We start from the raw sequence: 17,299 nt of genomic DNA, 5'->3' as shown, positions 1-17,299 counted from the left end.
AGATGTCTCTATCTCGACATATATGCCCATGAGACATTCCGCGGCTCAACAGCCAGGCGTGACGTAATCACCTTGCCCAGTTAAAGACCCACTTTCACCTCTCCAGGCGCTCAGAGCGGCCCCGAGACCCCCGATCTCTTTCGGCATTAGGTTCGATCCGAACGTGCGACCAGCATGTCCTGGTGCTAACATCTGGCGGTCTTTCCTTGGTCTAAAAAAAATAGGCGTAAATTACCCCGGCGTAATGCATTCCAATGGGGCCAGGGTAATTTAAGGGCCCTTAAGAGCCGCGACGCGATACGCGATCGCCATGGGTGCCCAGCCGTGCGCCTGGCGTAGGCGCTCCGGACGGGCACCGTAGTCTGGGGCATAGATGTCTCTATCTCGACATATATTGCCATGATACATTCCGCGGCTCAACAGGCAGGCGTGACGTCATCACCCTGGCCAGGTAAAGACCCACTTTCACCTCTCCAGGCGCTCAGACGGCCCCAGACCCCGGCTCTTTCGCACTAGGTCGATGCGGACGTGCGACCAGCATGTCCTGGTGCTAACATCTGGCGGTCTTTCCTTGGTCTAAAAAAAATAGGCGTAAATTACCCCGGCGTAATGCATTCCAATGGGGCCAGGGTAATTTAAGGGCCCTTAAGAGCCGCGACGCGATACGCGATCGCCATGGGTGCCCAGCCGTGCGCCTGGCGTAGCGCTCCGGACGGGCACCGTATTCTGGGGCATAGATGTCTCTATCTCGACATATATTGCCATGATACATTCCGCGGCTCAACAGGCAGGCGTGACGTCATCACCCTGGCCAGGTAAAGACCCACTTTCACCTCTCCAGGCGCTCAGACGGCCCCAGACCCCGACTCTTTCGCACTAGGTCGATGCGGACGTGCGACCAGCATGTCCTGGTGCTAACATCTGGCGGTCTTTCCTTGGTCTAAAAAAAATAGGCGTAAATTACCCCGGCGTAATGCATTCCAATGGGGCCCAGGTTGATTTAAGGGCCCTTAAGACCCGCGACGCGATACGCGTTCGCCATGGTGCCCAGCCGTGCGCCTGGCGTAGGCGCTCCGGACGGGCACCGTAGTCTGGGGCATAGATGTCTCTATCTCGACATATATTGCCATGATACATTCCGCGGCTCAACAGGCAGGCGTGACGTCATCACCCTGGCCAGGTAAAGACCCACTTTCACCTCTCCAGGCGCTCAGACGGCCCCAGACCCCGGCTCTTTCGCACTAGGTCGATGCGGACGTGCGACCAGCATGTCCTGGTGCTAACATCTGGCGGTCTTTCCTTGGTCTAAAAAAAATAGGCGTAAATTACCCCGGCGTAATGCATTCCAATGGGGCCAGGGTAATTTAAGGGCCCTTAAGAGTCCATATTGAAGAGTTTTGAATTATAATTTATGTGTGTATGTAAGAAGAAGGTCCCATAGTACAGCTGCCATTGCTGACTCATATTCAGGTCACTCAAGTTAAGCAGTCTGAACTGCATAAGCATCAATAATTGATTTAACCATTTCTGAAAAATTCCTAAGCAATAGTGCTTTTTTCTTTGGTTCTTTTTTTCTTCAGTTGTCCTCCCAACTATTCTGGTATGAACTGTGAGACTGAGATTACAACAGGTTAGTTTTGTTTTATTTCATTCAGTTATGAATTCATTTCACTTCATTAACAATCACTGATCATCACTTGTTAAAGGCTCTGCTACCCAATATTGTAAGTACAGTGTACACTGTAGTCCTAATTCTAACTTGCTTACAATGTACTTAATAAGTAAGGATAGATGACTTGTTAGGAAATAACTGGGCATGCTTTTGAGTAAAATGCACCTGTGAGAATAAAACTCCAGTCATTCTTTGCTTGTAGCATGTAAAAAAATGAAAAAAATTCTGCCCCATTTGGTCAAACTTACTCTAGCTGACATTGCTGGCTCTATTAAACACTGACCATTTTCCTTGTTTTCCCTCGGCCTGGTCAGTATCAGAGGACTATCGCCTGCTGACCATTGTCCTGGGCAGCGTGGCAGGTGGTCTCCTGTTGATTGTCATGGCCATCACTATTGCTTACTGCATCAAAAAGAGACAAGCTCAAGGAAAAACATACTACAGGTAAGCTGCTACTGTTGGTACATTAGTAAGGCTGGTGGGCCTACCATGGGAACTGCACTGAACACGGCAAATTTTGTTCAGATAACACTCAAATTTGTTGGATTAGCAGTTTGGATGTACTGAATATTAAAATGAACTTTTTCTTGTAGTCACTAACTCAACAGCAGCACAGGTACATGTATAGAGAATGATGGAAACATTTCATTAAATCATCCAAGTTCAAATACACCTTACACCTACCATGGTGGTATTGTGGACAGAACTGTTGTTTTTGTCCCTTTATCAATATAAAGACTTGTACCATACAAGGTACAAATTTGATAGCATTCCAAGTTAGGCATAAAGCTTAGACCAATGTTATACTGTAATGGAATTTGCCACTTGTTATTCTCAGTCATTGTCTAAATATGCCTGCTTACATATACAGTAATATTTCAATAATACCATTCTGGCCATCAGGGAGCCTATAGGTTTCCGGGAGCCCCGCGGGCTGCGCTACCTGCCCAACACTTATCTGGAGAGGGCTCCTGACATGGACTGGGACCCACTCTGGCATGATGGGTAAGTGGACTTGAGGAATTGTTTTTTCTTTACTAGTAGACCAAGCCATGATGTCTGTTTGCTGCAAAAGATAATATGCAAAGTTCATTATGCCAACCTTATCTCTGTGTTTATGGGTGTATCTGTATGAGTGTGTGTGTAGATAAAGCTAAGGGTACAACAAGGTGTACGTGCAATTTGTCCGTACGTTTTTTTGGCGGCCACGTCCGCCACGTATTTCTGAAAACGTGGGGAACGACTGGCAAGAGCAGGGAGGGAGTACGTCAATACGGCAACACAAAGTTTTGCCTGCACGTAAATTTCTACGGTGTGTCTGCATGCTCTAAAATCCGTCGGATTCCCTGTGAGTTTGTACGGAGGCGGTACTTACCACTTACAGATCCCAAAAGATTGCCCACGTTTGGCATGTAGACAGCAGGTATTTGGACGTTTGGTGGGTTGTGCCCTTAGCTTAAGTTCTGGTTTGTTTGTCAGCCCATCTAAGGAGAGGATGCTGACTCAGCAGAGGAGGCAGGCTGAGGAGCAGAGGATGATGCACCTGGTGGAGGTGCTGAAGAGAACACCTAATCTGGTCAGATGTCATCTCATTTCTCATACAAACTAATGTGTGGCTTCCACCAAACAAAATGAGTTTAGAAGTCGTATAGTGCTACAAAAATGGCAACAGTAATGTCACAATTCTGCATTTGGGTGAAGGACCTTTTTGAATGTTGTACCAGTTGCCAAAGATGTGTTACATCTGAGCAAAACTGTGAGATCAGCAGAACCCAAAATCTTCAAATAGATCATTTTAAACAGGTTCATCCCAAAAATGTATTTTTCAAATCTAAGTATGCATAGCACCCACATGCCATGTTATACATACACATGTACATACTTGAATTTAAAGATATACCCGTGAATAGTTTCATCAGGTTGGCATATTACTGGTTGGCTCAGTTGGCACATTACTGAGTATAAAAGACACTCTTTTTTTTTACACAATCACAGCTTTATTCAGCTGATGTTTTGGTGACCATCCGTCACCTTCATTCCAACAATTCTGTCTAGTTCACATTGTACACCCCCCCCCCCCCCCCCCCCGGGGACCCTAAAAAACACCCCGGAACTTTCTAGCGAGGACAGGGCAACGCCCATTACTACGGGGTGAATAGCCCGAATGAGTGGCGGGCCATTCTCACCCTGTCTATCATGTAAATGTCATAAACACACACCAAGCAGGCACTGTGCGGGAGTTCACACAAACAATTGATCTATATCCTCCTTGTTCTATTTATAACGGTTTAAAAAGTTTACTTGATGACCAAAAGGTGAAGAGACTAAAGAGATCTTACGACTTCAGTTTTCGAAATTATAGACCTGCAACAATTTTTGTCTCGTATTATCACGCGCTCCGTCACTTGAGTTGTATTAGCACGCCTATACACATAGTAATTTATCTTGGCGTAGTGGATTAACGAGTAGACTTTTATCTTATGGTAGGGGGGGACATTAGTACAAACTTTTTGAAATACGCATCTTAAAATATGGAGATGATCTATCTAAACACAGAAATCACAAAAATTAGGCAATTGTAAAACTCTAACCCCCCTGTACATACCCCCTGAAGTCTGGATACCCCCCTCGCCATGTACTTGTGTGACGTTGCTAAGGTCTGCAAGCACTGACTGCATTACTTCAGTTCTTTTTGCACATTTTGTGTAATTAAATGATACATTACACTCCAAGATACCTTTCTATCAGGTTTTGGCTTAATATTCTTGGTTGCCATGGTAACAGGGCAGCAAGTATTGGGGCGAATTTCCATTATTTGGCAAAAAACAGGGAAGTCACGGTAGGGCAGTAATTCGACAAGTGCTGAGAATAATAAAGAGTACCCAAATCAACTACAGAGTGTCTTTAGCTTCACAAGAATAGTGGTAAAATTTTCAGAAACTCGATGCCAAGGAATTGGGCAACTTCAAAAAGAAACATTGTTTCAAGGTTACAAAAACACAGTTTTTTGCCAAGCTTAAAACCAGTGTTTTTGTATATGTGTCGTGAAGTATGGACAGAAAAGCAACAGTTGACTGTTCTCTCTACTACTAAGGTCTCTTGTACATGTACATACTTTATCCAAGGCTCGAAATACTTTTTTCTGCATACCTGCACTGGTGCAGGTAGCATTGAAAATAGCCTGCACCACGCAAATTTTACCTGCACCACTCTGAATTTCGGAAGTAACGGGGGCCGCCCTAAGACGGTCCCCGTCGTAAGACGGAACGGATTTTTTGCTGATCTTATTATCCATAAGTACACCGTGTTTGTTGCCACTGACTATGCTGATTACAAAGGTAAATAAACCAAGTCCATGCACACAGCTTTAATTTGCAGTCCAAATATACTTTAACATATTTACTTCATGTTTAAAAAAGCAGAATTCTAACAGTAATGTTGACAGTGCTGAATCACTGCGGTCACCTGCCTCTGCGTATTGGCGGCTCGTGTCGCTAACTATACGAACTCTTTCAAGCAGTCACACAACTGCCATGATACACATAAATAAAGCTCCATAAAACACTATGAATATGGGTCTTCAAATGTCTGTTGAGTAGAAAAGCAACCAAAAGGAAGCGACATAAACATTGCCACCATTGTACTCCCAAGGGAGTGTGGCCGTGAATGTGACAGACTAGAGAACGCTCCAAAGATTTATTTGCCTGTAACAAATGATTCGTGTTGTCTATGAAAATAAGACTTGATAGAGAGATGTAGATGATATTTTCATATAATCAGACCGAGTTTTGTTGATGTTAGCGGTGTCTTTTTTTCGTAATGGTTTTTTAGTCGGGCATTCACAATCAGTGCATTCAGCCCATTGCCCGTAAAAACATGAGCTGGATTGTTTTAGGTACAGCCTTCCTCATGTGAGACAAGAAGTACATACAGTCACGATTTTACTGTCAAAAGAAAGCTAAAATATCTTATTATTAATTTTTTTCTGTGTACTTAAATTTACCACTTACTTCTGAAGAGAGCAAAATGTAAAAAAAAGCGTACCGAGTTAGGCACACTGTCCAGCGTAGAACAAAATTGGAAGGTTACATACACGAAATTGTCTCACAGTGTTTGCCGCTTGTAACATGCAGCGCGAAAGGTTCATGAACCACATGAATGCATTTCTTATTCAAGTATGTTGTTCAAATCTATGTGTAAAAAATTCAGTCATCAAAATTTGACCACTCTCAGGCAACTAGCGATGGAGCGCCATGAGTTTGAGCGCAAGAAAAAGCGTACCGTGTTGGGGCACCTCCCGTTATAGTTCATACTAAAATTGTTCAGGAACCATTGCCAGTTTTTCTTTTCTACAGAATATTACTTAATATAGGTGGTTGTGGTAACATTCAATGCAGCTAATAACAATCCACGTACACCTACATCATATAACGTTTATGTATAAAAACCTAGTATTTGGGACCAGTGCAGGTTGGGTTCAGGTAGACATCAAAAATACATGCACAGCTCCAATTTTACCTTCACTAACCTGCATAAGCAGGTAGTATTTCGAGCCCTGATATCTCTCATTGTAAGCAAGATGCCTGCGATACTGAATTTCAACAATGTTTTATTGGTACATCTATTTACAACAGAATCAAAAGAACCATAGTCAAATTTACACTCATTGATGGTGTCAATGGCGTGTAACATTGTTCAAGTACAATTTTAGGTTGACCGCAGATGGAGTTTTTTGTGGTTATGGGTAGTAAGTCTAGTCACAGGGCTGTGTTCTTGAGTTGGGCCAGCTTTAAACTTACATATCAACTTCTGCTGCTGATGTGAAAGATCCATCTTGGGTTGTCAGGGTTTGTAAGTCTTTGTCTCTCTTCCAATCAACAGCAATGTTTGCAATCTCTTTCCCATTGAGTCCTTGCTTCTTAAGCTCCTCTTCATTTCTCTTCCAAGCTATCAGAATCTGTGGTATCCTGCCTCATTTCCTGACTTCTCTACTGTACTGTCTAAACGATCCAGGTTCTCTTCTCTTTTTCAGTACCCTTGTAACTTCAGATTGGTAATTGTGGTTACCACTTAGACAATGGCACTACAGACTTCTTCTTTCCTTGTCTGTTGAAACCTCTCCTTAGAGATAACCCGAAGGCTGTATCCTTAACCTGCAGCAACAGTGCTCGAAATAACCACTTGCACACTTGAAAATGCAATTTGGTTGGCGCAACGTAAGTCGTAATTTTAAATCCAGGTAGCGCAGTGCGCAACTTGAAATTTTTCAGTTGGAACACTGATACATAAGTATTTATTTCTTGATAGGATAAAACATAAGTTGCATGTAACTACAGGGGTGCCTAATAGGGGTGGGTAACGGTACAGAAAATTCAGGTTCATGCAGGTCTTGTTCAGGTCCAGAGGTCCGGACCTGAACCAGACCTGATTCAGTATGTGAAAACTTGTGATACTCAAAACAATGGTCCATTTCGCTACAAAGAAATCTGTTTTGCAGAGTATTTGAGTACCACTGGCGTTTTAAAATCCTACAAGGCTAACTGCCTTTGTGCGATTGAGTGTAAAAATTGGTAGAAATGACTACAGATTATACTATAATATACCCGTAGCCCGTTTCGTCCAATTTTTAGGTTGGATCAGTCCATTTTTGCCATGGGGGTGATTTGGAATAGTCCATATTTGCATGGGAAATACATTTGGAGGTTCATATATCGACAATGATCTCTCCTGAAGTCAAATATTCTGCCAAAGATGCCAAAGTACAATTTCTAAGGCATCAAGTGTGTTTGGTAGAATAGCGTTATACTAGTTTTAGTACATCGTCAACTTAAAAATTTCAGGGGGCATGTACAGGGGGGTTAGCAATCAAAGATTTTCAAAATTTTTACATTTTCATATTCAGATGGACCGTCTCCATATTTCTAGGCGCGTATTTCATCAAAAACTGCATTTTTGCAAAATAGTGTCCCCCCCTACATATGGTCTCGGGTTCGAATCCAGGTTGGTGTGCTTTCTTTTTTTTCGATAATATTTCACTATTTATCACTTATACGATCGTTCATATTGAATTTGCTTTCATAAGGGTTTGCTTCTTGTGTTCATTTCATAATGACCTTCTTGATACTATCTATTTGCGCTATTACAGTGTGTGTTTATTGGAATATATTGGAGTGATACTGGTAGTTTATTGGTGAAACATTACAGATCTGGCGGTGTGGTTTACAAACATGTATTCTCAACTCGTCTGTGAAAAGGAAACAAATGAAAGAGAGACCTTGCAGACCTTGTTAAATGGGCACAATATACAGTCTTCAGATTTCTAGTTAGGACACGATCCCTTCACATGCAAAGTACCCAAAATGTCGAAAATTGAACGCAAAAGAATCATGGTACGCAGTTCTAACTCAGTACAAGTAAGAATGTGGCTTTATTGCATTAGGAAATATAACGTTTGACTCCAAATAACTAGCAAACTATTGAAAGAAAAATGTCGACGAAAAATCGTTAATCAATAGACAATAGGTGTGAACTATTCATCCCTGTCCCTTGCGTGCCACTAGACCAGTACGTGGTAATTGGGTACTTTGCATGTGAAGGGATCGTGTCCTTGCTAGAAATCTACTGGTTGTGTTTAAGTAACGAGCCCCCCCCCCCCCCCCCCGAGCAAGAAGTATCATTGCTTACAAATGTGGTCACAAATGCAAAGTATTTAGTATAATACATAATATACATTGATGGTTTTTCACAATTACAATATGGCCCCAAATGTTAAGGTGGGGAGGTACACAAGAGCACAGAAGAGGGGAACTGAGCAGAAAGAGAACTTAAACAAATCAGCAGTGATAGACCACATCATGAGAAATAACTGTGTTATAGACTGGGAGGGAGCCAAGTAATAAACAGGGAGACTAACAGATGTTATTAATACATGTTGGATTAAGGGGACTGTATGTCAGAAAGTCTACTCCAGTCATGAACCGTGATGAAGGGGGATATTAACTCAGTCACGTTTGGGACAGCATTCTTAAGAATTGGATTTGTTGCACTGGCTGTTAACATTTAATTTATCAACGTTATTTATTTATTTATCTAACAACTGCTGCATATTGTCCTTTACATTTGGGGCCGTTTTGTAATTGTGGATAACCATCACTGTATACATGTAATACTATATACTTTGTGTTTACTTTGTGACCTCATCTATGTAAGCAGTGATACATGTACTTATTGCTACGGTGCATAACATGTTGTGTATAACAAATATTTCGTTTCCGTAACTTTGGTATGGAGTGACAAAAAGGACCAATACATGGCACAGTTATTAGTTTTTTTTTTTTTTTTTTTTTTTTTTTTTTATTAAAAACAACAACTGTAGTACATTTGTCAAACATACATACTAAGACCAGCGTTTGGAGGAATAACATATACTGGTAGGTCTGGACGAATGACATGGGTAGTGGAACAGACAGTAAAGACAAAATACATGAAGTACATTTGTCAAACTACTAGGGAGTCTAGGAATATGTACAATATGTTCGTTACTACACTATGATGAAGCATAGAGTAGTCCAACAATATGCAGGGTTCATTCCAAAGTATCAATAGGAAATATGTACAATCAGTCTACACTTGCTGTCAGTCTATTATGGTATAATCGTTCTTCAAAGTTTTTTTTAAAGACATTAAAGAGGTTGGTTATATACAGGTGTGGATCATTTATATGCCAGATCCAAGTTTTAAAGATTGCCCATTTTGCCACAGTAACAGTAAAGGTTCTAGTTTTCTGGTCTTTACAGGTTATTACATGATCAATTTTTCCAAGTAAAATCTCCTGACAAGTAATTTTTATGTTGGGCAATGGCACATATGTGTTAACTAATTCCCAGAAATTACACAGTCTTTCACATCTAAAGAACATGTGTTCATAATCCTCTATGCTTCCACTACTACATAATGTACATGTTGCATTATATATATGTCCAGTTTTATCTTTGATACCCCATTTGTGCAGGTTGTGTGCACATGGTAATATCCGGTGTAATAGTTTGTAGTTTAACTCTGCTAACTTAGTGTCTTTACAGGTCTGTGTGCTTAACAATCTCCAGATATTTTCCCAAGCCAGGGTTTCAGTAGGAAATGTGGATTGCCATTTTTTACAGCATGTTGGTTCCTTGACCTGTGCCTGCATTATTGTACTGTAAAACAATTTGCAGGTGTTCTTACTTTTGATTTGTTTTGTTGTTTTACCATCAAACATATATGGGGTAAGGGTGTTAAGATCTAGTCTTTGAAAAGGAATTGGGCCTATATGGTTTCTTAAAGCTTTCTTCCATGTAAGAGGTATAGCTTGAAACAGAGTTATATGTTCAATAATACCATTTGGTCTTGTGTTTAGGTTTAGGTGAGGGTAGTGATCTAGAGACATGAACTTGTCTAAGGGGAATACATCTTTTATGAATATGATGCCTTTTTTTATCCAGGTTGGAAAGAAAATTGTTTTACCTTGTGATCTTACATATTTGTTGCACCATATAATTTCTTCCATTATTTCACTTACACTAGAGGGTTTGTTCTTACCTCCTCCATCAGCAGAGTGGAAGGATGATATTACCTGTTTATAAAATGTGGGGAATTTACTCATGTCAGGACCATCTTTATGAGAAGTAAAATTCATATGTAATAGTAAATTGTCTGGACCAAGGGAGTTTATAAATGTTAAAGCAATAACTTTCCATCTTGCGTTGTCATTCCTTACTAATCTTGGTACCCAGGATGCAAGTAGGGCTTGTTTTTGGTGATCTAAGTTTGTCAGGCCTAAACCTCCCAACTCAATAGGTTGGCTAACAACATCTCTTTTGATCTTATCTTTTTTACCATTCCACAGGAAGGTGAACATTTCTTTCTTTACAATGTTAATCACCCAAGGTGGGGTAATAATCATAGACATGTTATAGATTATTTGTGAAAGGGCAAGGGATTTTAAGACAGTAACTTTTCCAAAAAGAGTTAGTTTTCTACCTTTCCAGATTTGAAGTGTGCTTTTCAGTCTTTCAATTTTTTTCTCCCAGTTTAGCAGTTCACATTCATGGTGTAGGGATGAGTTATAGAAGTATATGCCTAGGGATTTTATAGGTGTCTTTGGCCAAGATATACCCAAGGGAGTGTCTTGTCTGTCAACATAGGATCCAATCCATAAACCTTCACATTTTTTAACATTTAAATTTAGGCTTGAAACACTACAGAAATCTTTAATAAGTCTGAAGGCATTTTCCATTGATGTAAGGTCAGAAACAAATAAGGTGGTATCATCAGCTACCTGTGAGATTTTAATGTCAACAGTTTCAGTAGATTGTGTTTTAACTTTAATTCCTTCCACTTCTTGTGCCTGTCTAATCTTTACAGCCATAGTTTCTACCGTGAGGATGAATAGAAGAGCAGATATGGGACAGCCTTGACGTATGCCTTTCTTTAAGGGAAAGAAGTCAGATAACCATCCTCTATTACTGATGGTGCTGCTAATGTCATTATACAGGCATTTTATTGCACTGATAAATGAGGAGCCGAAGTTAAATTTTTCTAAAACTTTCCACATAAATTTTCTATTCAAAGTGTCAAAAGCTTTACTAAAATCCAGGAAGATTACTGCTCCAGGGATATTTTGGGTTTCAGCATATTCAATTACATCATTAATAAGTCTTACATTTTGTCCAATAAATCTACCCTTGATATAAGCTGTTTGGTCATTATCAATTAACTTGTGCAAAACTTTCTTAAGTCTGTTGGCAAGAACAAAGGCAAATATTTTATATTCAGTATTGAGAAGGCTAATAGGTCTCCAGTTGTCTAGGTGGTGGCGTTCATTTTTTTTGTGTATTAACCTTAGCATTGCACGTCTTTGTGAAACAGACATTTTACCTTCTACCAATGTTTCCTGGATAGAATTATAAACTAGGTCTCCTATATAGGGCCAAAACGTCTTAAAGAATTCGGAGGGAATGCCATTAAGGCCAGGGCTTTTGTTTTCTTTCATAGAGAAAAGGGCATCCTTACATTCATCTTTAGTAATTGGTTTATCTAAGAATTCTCTGTCAGTTTGGCTCAAAATATTTTCTAACTGTACACTTTCTAAGTATTGATCCATGGCTACATCACTTATATTGTCTTCCTGGTATAGTTGTTCATAGTATTTCTTACATTCACAAAGAATATCTGAGTCTCTATTAATCTCTCTTCCATTAATGGATAATGAGTTAATATCCTTGTCACTTCCTCTTTTCTTTTCCAAGTTTAAGAAGTACTTAGTAGGTTTTTCCCCCTCTTCTCTCCATTTGGCTCTAGCTCTTACATATGCTCCATGTGATTTTTTCATATAAAGGTCTTCTAAGCTAGATTGTGCTTGCTTGTAGCTAAGTATATTGTCATTAGTTGGATTTTTATCTATCTCATTTTGAAGAAAGGAGACTTTTTTCTCTAACCTCTCTATCTGTTCTCTGCTTTCTCTGGCTTTCTTGGCTCCATATTGTTTTGAAAACTCAGCTACTTTAATCATACATAAATCTAGTTTATCTCTATTTGATGTAGTGTTCTTATTACTCTCTTGTTGAATTAAGTTACAGATATTCTCAAAGTATTCTTTGTCTCTCAATAAATCTACATTTAGTTTAAAAGTTCCAGGGCCTCTGGCATAGTTATGGAATTTGAGTTTTAGAAATATGGCTTGGTGATCGGTAAGTATTGCAGGTCTTATATCACATTTGTCAATTTTTCCTACAAGGGTCTTGTGAATTAGCCAAAAATCTAGTCTACAGGCTACATTCTTTGTAAGATTACGCCAAGTAAATTGTTGGGTGGTGGGGTTAACTAACCTATAAGCATCACATATTTCCAGTCTAGAACATAGTTTTTTCACAACTTTAGCAGACCTTCCTGCAGTATCTAGTCTACCCCCCTTTTTATCAAGTTCAGGATTCAAAACACAATTTATATCTCCACCACAAATTAGGTTAGTGGGGTCTAAGCTACTTAACCAATCTGACAGTTTCACAATAAAGTTATTTCTTTCTTTAACCTTATTTGGGGCATAAATATTTACTAAGCATAGCTCTATATCATCTATGGTGCAGTTCAGGAGAAGGGTTCTTCCATTACTATCTAGGTATTTGCAGTCTATTAACATAAAACTGGCTGAAGGCTTAATCAATATTGCTACCCCCCTGCTACAATTAGATCCGAAGGCTTGAAAACAAGGGCCTTGCCATTCTCTAGATAAAACGTCTTTTGTCTCTGTAGTGAAATGTGTTTCTTGAAGAAAGATTATGTCAGCTTTTTGGTTTTTAACATATGATAATAATGACCTCCTTTTGTTTTTTTCAAGCAATCCACGGACATTCAGTGATAGTAAAGATATGTCGTTTAAGCCTTTGGAACTAATATCAGAATTCTGTACCTTTTGTTGATGTTTGTGTGCAGCGCACTTTGGCCTAACGTCGTCACGGCCGTTCATAAAGTCCATAGTCATAAGTCCGGTAACCGAGCGAGTTTGTCAACATTGGGATCAGTTCGTGGGAAATTTCCGGACTGCCTAGGTCGCGCCGCCGGAGCTATCTTCAGGTGGGGGTGGGGCGTTCCTCAGCTGCTTTCGTGAGGGTTCGGACGCCACGGCTGGAGGGCTGTCTCGAGGTCGTTTCTGGCTGGCAGGTTGCTTCTTCTTCTTCTGCGATGTCTTTCTTGGGTTGTCCGACGCACTGGCTCTCGCTTTACGCAAGAAGCGATCCAGGGGGCCCCGAGTCTGTTTGGACTGTTCCGAGGCAGTACTTCCGCATTCCTCACCCCAGCTGGGATCAGGTTCTGTTGTCATGGTGACGTTTACGGAAGTGTTGTCGTCTTCGGTAGGGCTGGACCTGTCTTCTCTTGAGACATACTGGGAGAAGTACTGGTCGATTACCAGTTCGGGAGAGGGTGACAGTGTGGCTTCAGTGTCAACTTGGGGAGCAGGTTCTTGCTGAGCGTCACTGTCACTCACTATGTGGAGGCAGGCGGGGTCACCTCTCTTGTGTTCTGGTAAACCACAGTCAAAACATCTCTGAGGCTCAGGGCAGCTAGACATCGTGTGCCCTGGCTCTTTACAGTTCTTGCAGATCGTTGATTGTCTCTTTTCAGCTTCTCTCTGTTCCTTGTGATACACTTTAGCTCGGAACGGTCCCATAGCAATGACGGGTGGTAGCGGCTGGTTGGGGATTTCTATGTGGAAGAACCTTCTACCTGTCTTCCACCTAGTCAGCCGTTTGTTTTCATCACGATCTCTCTCATCGATGATGTTGCTATGGAACTTACAGCCCAGGTTTACGAAGCATTCCTTTATCTCATTGTTACTGAAGGATAAGGGGATCTCACTTACGTAAACCCTGGTGGTAGGCACATCCACTGTTCCTTTGACGATAAAAGGGTTTTCACTGTAGGGTTGAAAGTGACGCTTACGCAGGGTGACTCCGTGTAGCAGGATGGTAACACGGGCGCTCTCCGTCAGGGGATATATCCGCCATAGGCCCCTGATCCTTTGTGCACCATCTACGGAGTTATAGCCGGCGACCTTTTCCAACGCGCCACATCTTTCCCTCGTCGTGTAGGGCCGATCTTCCTCTCCCATAATTTCCCTGTTTTTCAGGAACACTGGCATAACAGAACGACGCTGTGACTCTGGTCTCACGGGCGGTAACGTTTGGTCGTTCCTGACCCGAAGCCAGGCGTTGTCAACAGACGCCATGCCTGTCGCCATGTTGGTTTCTTCTTGGAAGTTTCTTGGTCTTTCTTGGGAATAAGTTGTTTTATTGATCGATCTTTTCTCTCAGTCTGACCGGTGTGTCGTGTTTGTCAGGCTTCGGTCGTTGTCTCAGCAATAAAGTACGATGCAAATGTCAAAAATAGTTGAGAATACAGTCAGGAAGTACGTATGACCTTTTTCTATTGTTGTCCCAGGGACGCCGGCGTTAGTTGTCTGCACCGAGTTTGGGGTTCGTAATTCCTCGTCGATCCACAGGAAACACTGCTCAGGAAACGCTGGAAACGCTGATCAGGATACCGTAGAGTCGGGAGTCAGGTCTCGATCGTTGTTACGTCCTTCCTTCATTCCTACCTTCCTTCCTCGGCGTTGTGTTGGTGACTTGGACGGGGCTCCGCCTCGAGACTGCCGCCGCTGTATGGGCTCGGCTCGCCGGTATGACCACACGGGCAAGAAAATATCAAAAACAAGGAATTAATACTATGAAATAGACGACAACGAAGGTGAAACAAGTTGTAAGGCGTAAGTAGAAAAATGTAGCAAAAATTTTGGGAAAAAGGCAGCAAAATCGATTCAAAAGCGGGAGCGTAGTAACACACGTCTGACCTGTACGGAATCCGCGTACGGCTCAGTTATTAGTTTGTTAATACCAATTAGTAGTAAGTGGATGCCCCCACCATCAACAATATTGTTTTTTCCTACCACATCTATGTACTGAACATGACACTGCTAGTACAAAACTTTATTGTAAATTTCTAGGACAATATATTTGGTATGTTATACAAACTTTACTGTATCATCCTTAGAGATGTATCCATTTTTGTTGCAATCAGCTAGCTGGTCATTGATGGTTCTTGGTCTGTTTTGTAGACAATCCAGAGAGCTCATATTCCGGACACCCATGGACATCCAGGCCCAGCCAACCCTGTGTACCAGGTGACCAGACCTGACAGTTCCCAATACCCACAGGTAAAACACAGTAAACATGCCCAACAGCTGCTCAATTACAAAGTTATATATCATAATATTTATTGGATATTCTAGCACAATAGCTGACAAATTTCTTTATCTCTTCAGGTGAATCTAAGGACCAGGATGATTGGACTCCCAGCAGAGAAGACTGCTATTGTAGGCTATGAATCACCAACCGCCAGCTTTAACACATCAGGGGTGAGATTGGATTACTCATGGTCAAGGAATCCTTTTTGCTTCAAGTTGTCAAGCACAAGTGTACATGCATATGGAACTGTGTGGAAAGTTTGTTTTTTTTGGTAACGCCTTAGGGGCAAGGCAAATGGTATATTACTGTGTTCAGTCTCCAAAAAAATTCTAGGAATTGTACAGGCATGTTTCCACAGGAATGTTTCCACAGGAATGCTGGTCAATACGAATGTTTGGATTTCCAGTCAGTGAGCCAGTTCGTAGGAATGTCCTGAAAAGAGGCTGAGTGCTGAAATGATAATTGTCGTTTCCTTCCAGAGTTCCAGTTCTTGGGGCCGGCCCTCCATCTCCAACCTGCAGTCTCTCACTGCCAGCATCAGGCGGGGCCGACCCAGACACAGGCCCAGAGACAGCCGACAGCCTGGCACCACAGGGGAGAGGGGCAGGTCACAGGTACTTCTCACTCTGAACTATACATGTGGAGTCAAGCTTGAAATCTGCTGGTGTTGTTTACCTAGCACACCAGGAGATACTCTGTGAGACTATTTTAACAACAAAGTTGTGGTTCAGCAAATAACACAATATATATACAAATGTTGGTTAATGGGACATTGCATGCTTTGTTGACAGGTCTAGTCCAAGACAAGTAGGATTATCATGATTATGTCAGTGCAATGATAATCATAGTGTACATGTTTTAGTAAGTTTAATGTACATATCAACTTAAGCTTGTGCTCACGGCTTTGGTTCAAATTGATGATCGACAAAATCGTTTGCATCAATATTTGAAGTTTTTTATTAAGATGCTTTCCCCCCATCTCCCAGGAGGTGACATACAACTTCCAGTCTGTCCTGTGATGACATCACAACAGGTGGGACTCGTCTGCAGTCAACATGATGATGATGATGAATAATTATGTCTTTTGTTAATTACATATTATTAGTATATATTTGAAGCATACAACATGTAGCTGACAGAACAATAAGAAATGGCAGAAGTACGGTAGATTATAAGTCTACAGCATCTACGTCGGCTTCCCATTTATTTCAATATGAAATAAAATGTACTTTTTATGGTTGTGTTCCATATTAAACTTCTGGAAAAATATTTATAAATTAAAAAAGTATCATTCATTCTATGTTGGGCTTATAGGCTGGATAATGGTAGGTGTTTTGCTGATACATTGGGCATGGATATTGTAATTCATCAGCATTGCTAATTGACATGGGATTTTCTAGCATGTAATTTGAGTCTCAAGTTTTGAACTATCATGATATCGTCTTCCTATTAGTTATAAGCTACATGTATCCTCTACACGTCATGAACCATGCTTGTACTATGAGGCTCATCTATGTACTAAATTGTTATTCTAACTGATAAACAATAACTTTATGTGCTTGTGCACTGTGATAATATATCTAATACTCATCTATTATCAAGGAGCTGGTCTCATAATGTTATTCTGTGTGACATAACTTTGATTAAATCTATGGGAGAACAGAGGAGTAACCCACATTGTTCATTAGGTTAGTGAATACAATATAAATCATCCAAGAAGAATGATTGATAATCAAAATATTGAATGTTATATGGAAATTTACCTTTTATACATTATTCAAGAAGATATGATAAAGGCAGAGATTAAGCAAAAATCTATATGGAAAACAATAAACTACATTAAACCCAA

The 17,299-nt window shown here is 40.9% G+C and overlaps 1 protein-coding gene across 1 annotated transcript in view; it reads left to right on the top strand.

Moving 5' to 3' along the window:
- The window catches only part of LOC118403422, a gene marked incomplete in the record, with an annotated part of 72,158 nt that extends 54,859 nt beyond the window's left edge, over window positions 1-17,299 (top strand). The window contains 8 exon segments of the mRNA XM_035802133.1: window positions 1,581-1,630; window positions 1,987-2,116; window positions 2,576-2,677; window positions 3,152-3,248; window positions 15,321-15,419; window positions 15,528-15,620; window positions 15,930-16,064; window positions 16,437-17,299. Coding sequence (XP_035658026.1) covers window positions 1,581-1,630; window positions 1,987-2,116; window positions 2,576-2,677; window positions 3,152-3,248; window positions 15,321-15,419; window positions 15,528-15,620; window positions 15,930-16,064; window positions 16,437-16,469 — 739 coding nt within the window.

This window comes from Branchiostoma floridae, chromosome 16 (assembly GCF_000003815.2).
Source record: "Branchiostoma floridae strain S238N-H82 chromosome 16, Bfl_VNyyK, whole genome shotgun sequence".
Taxonomy (NCBI): domain Eukaryota; kingdom Metazoa; phylum Chordata; class Leptocardii; order Amphioxiformes; family Branchiostomatidae; genus Branchiostoma; species Branchiostoma floridae.
The sequence above is the reverse complement of the archived record's forward strand: the minus strand, read 5'-3'. Positions and strand labels throughout refer to the sequence as shown.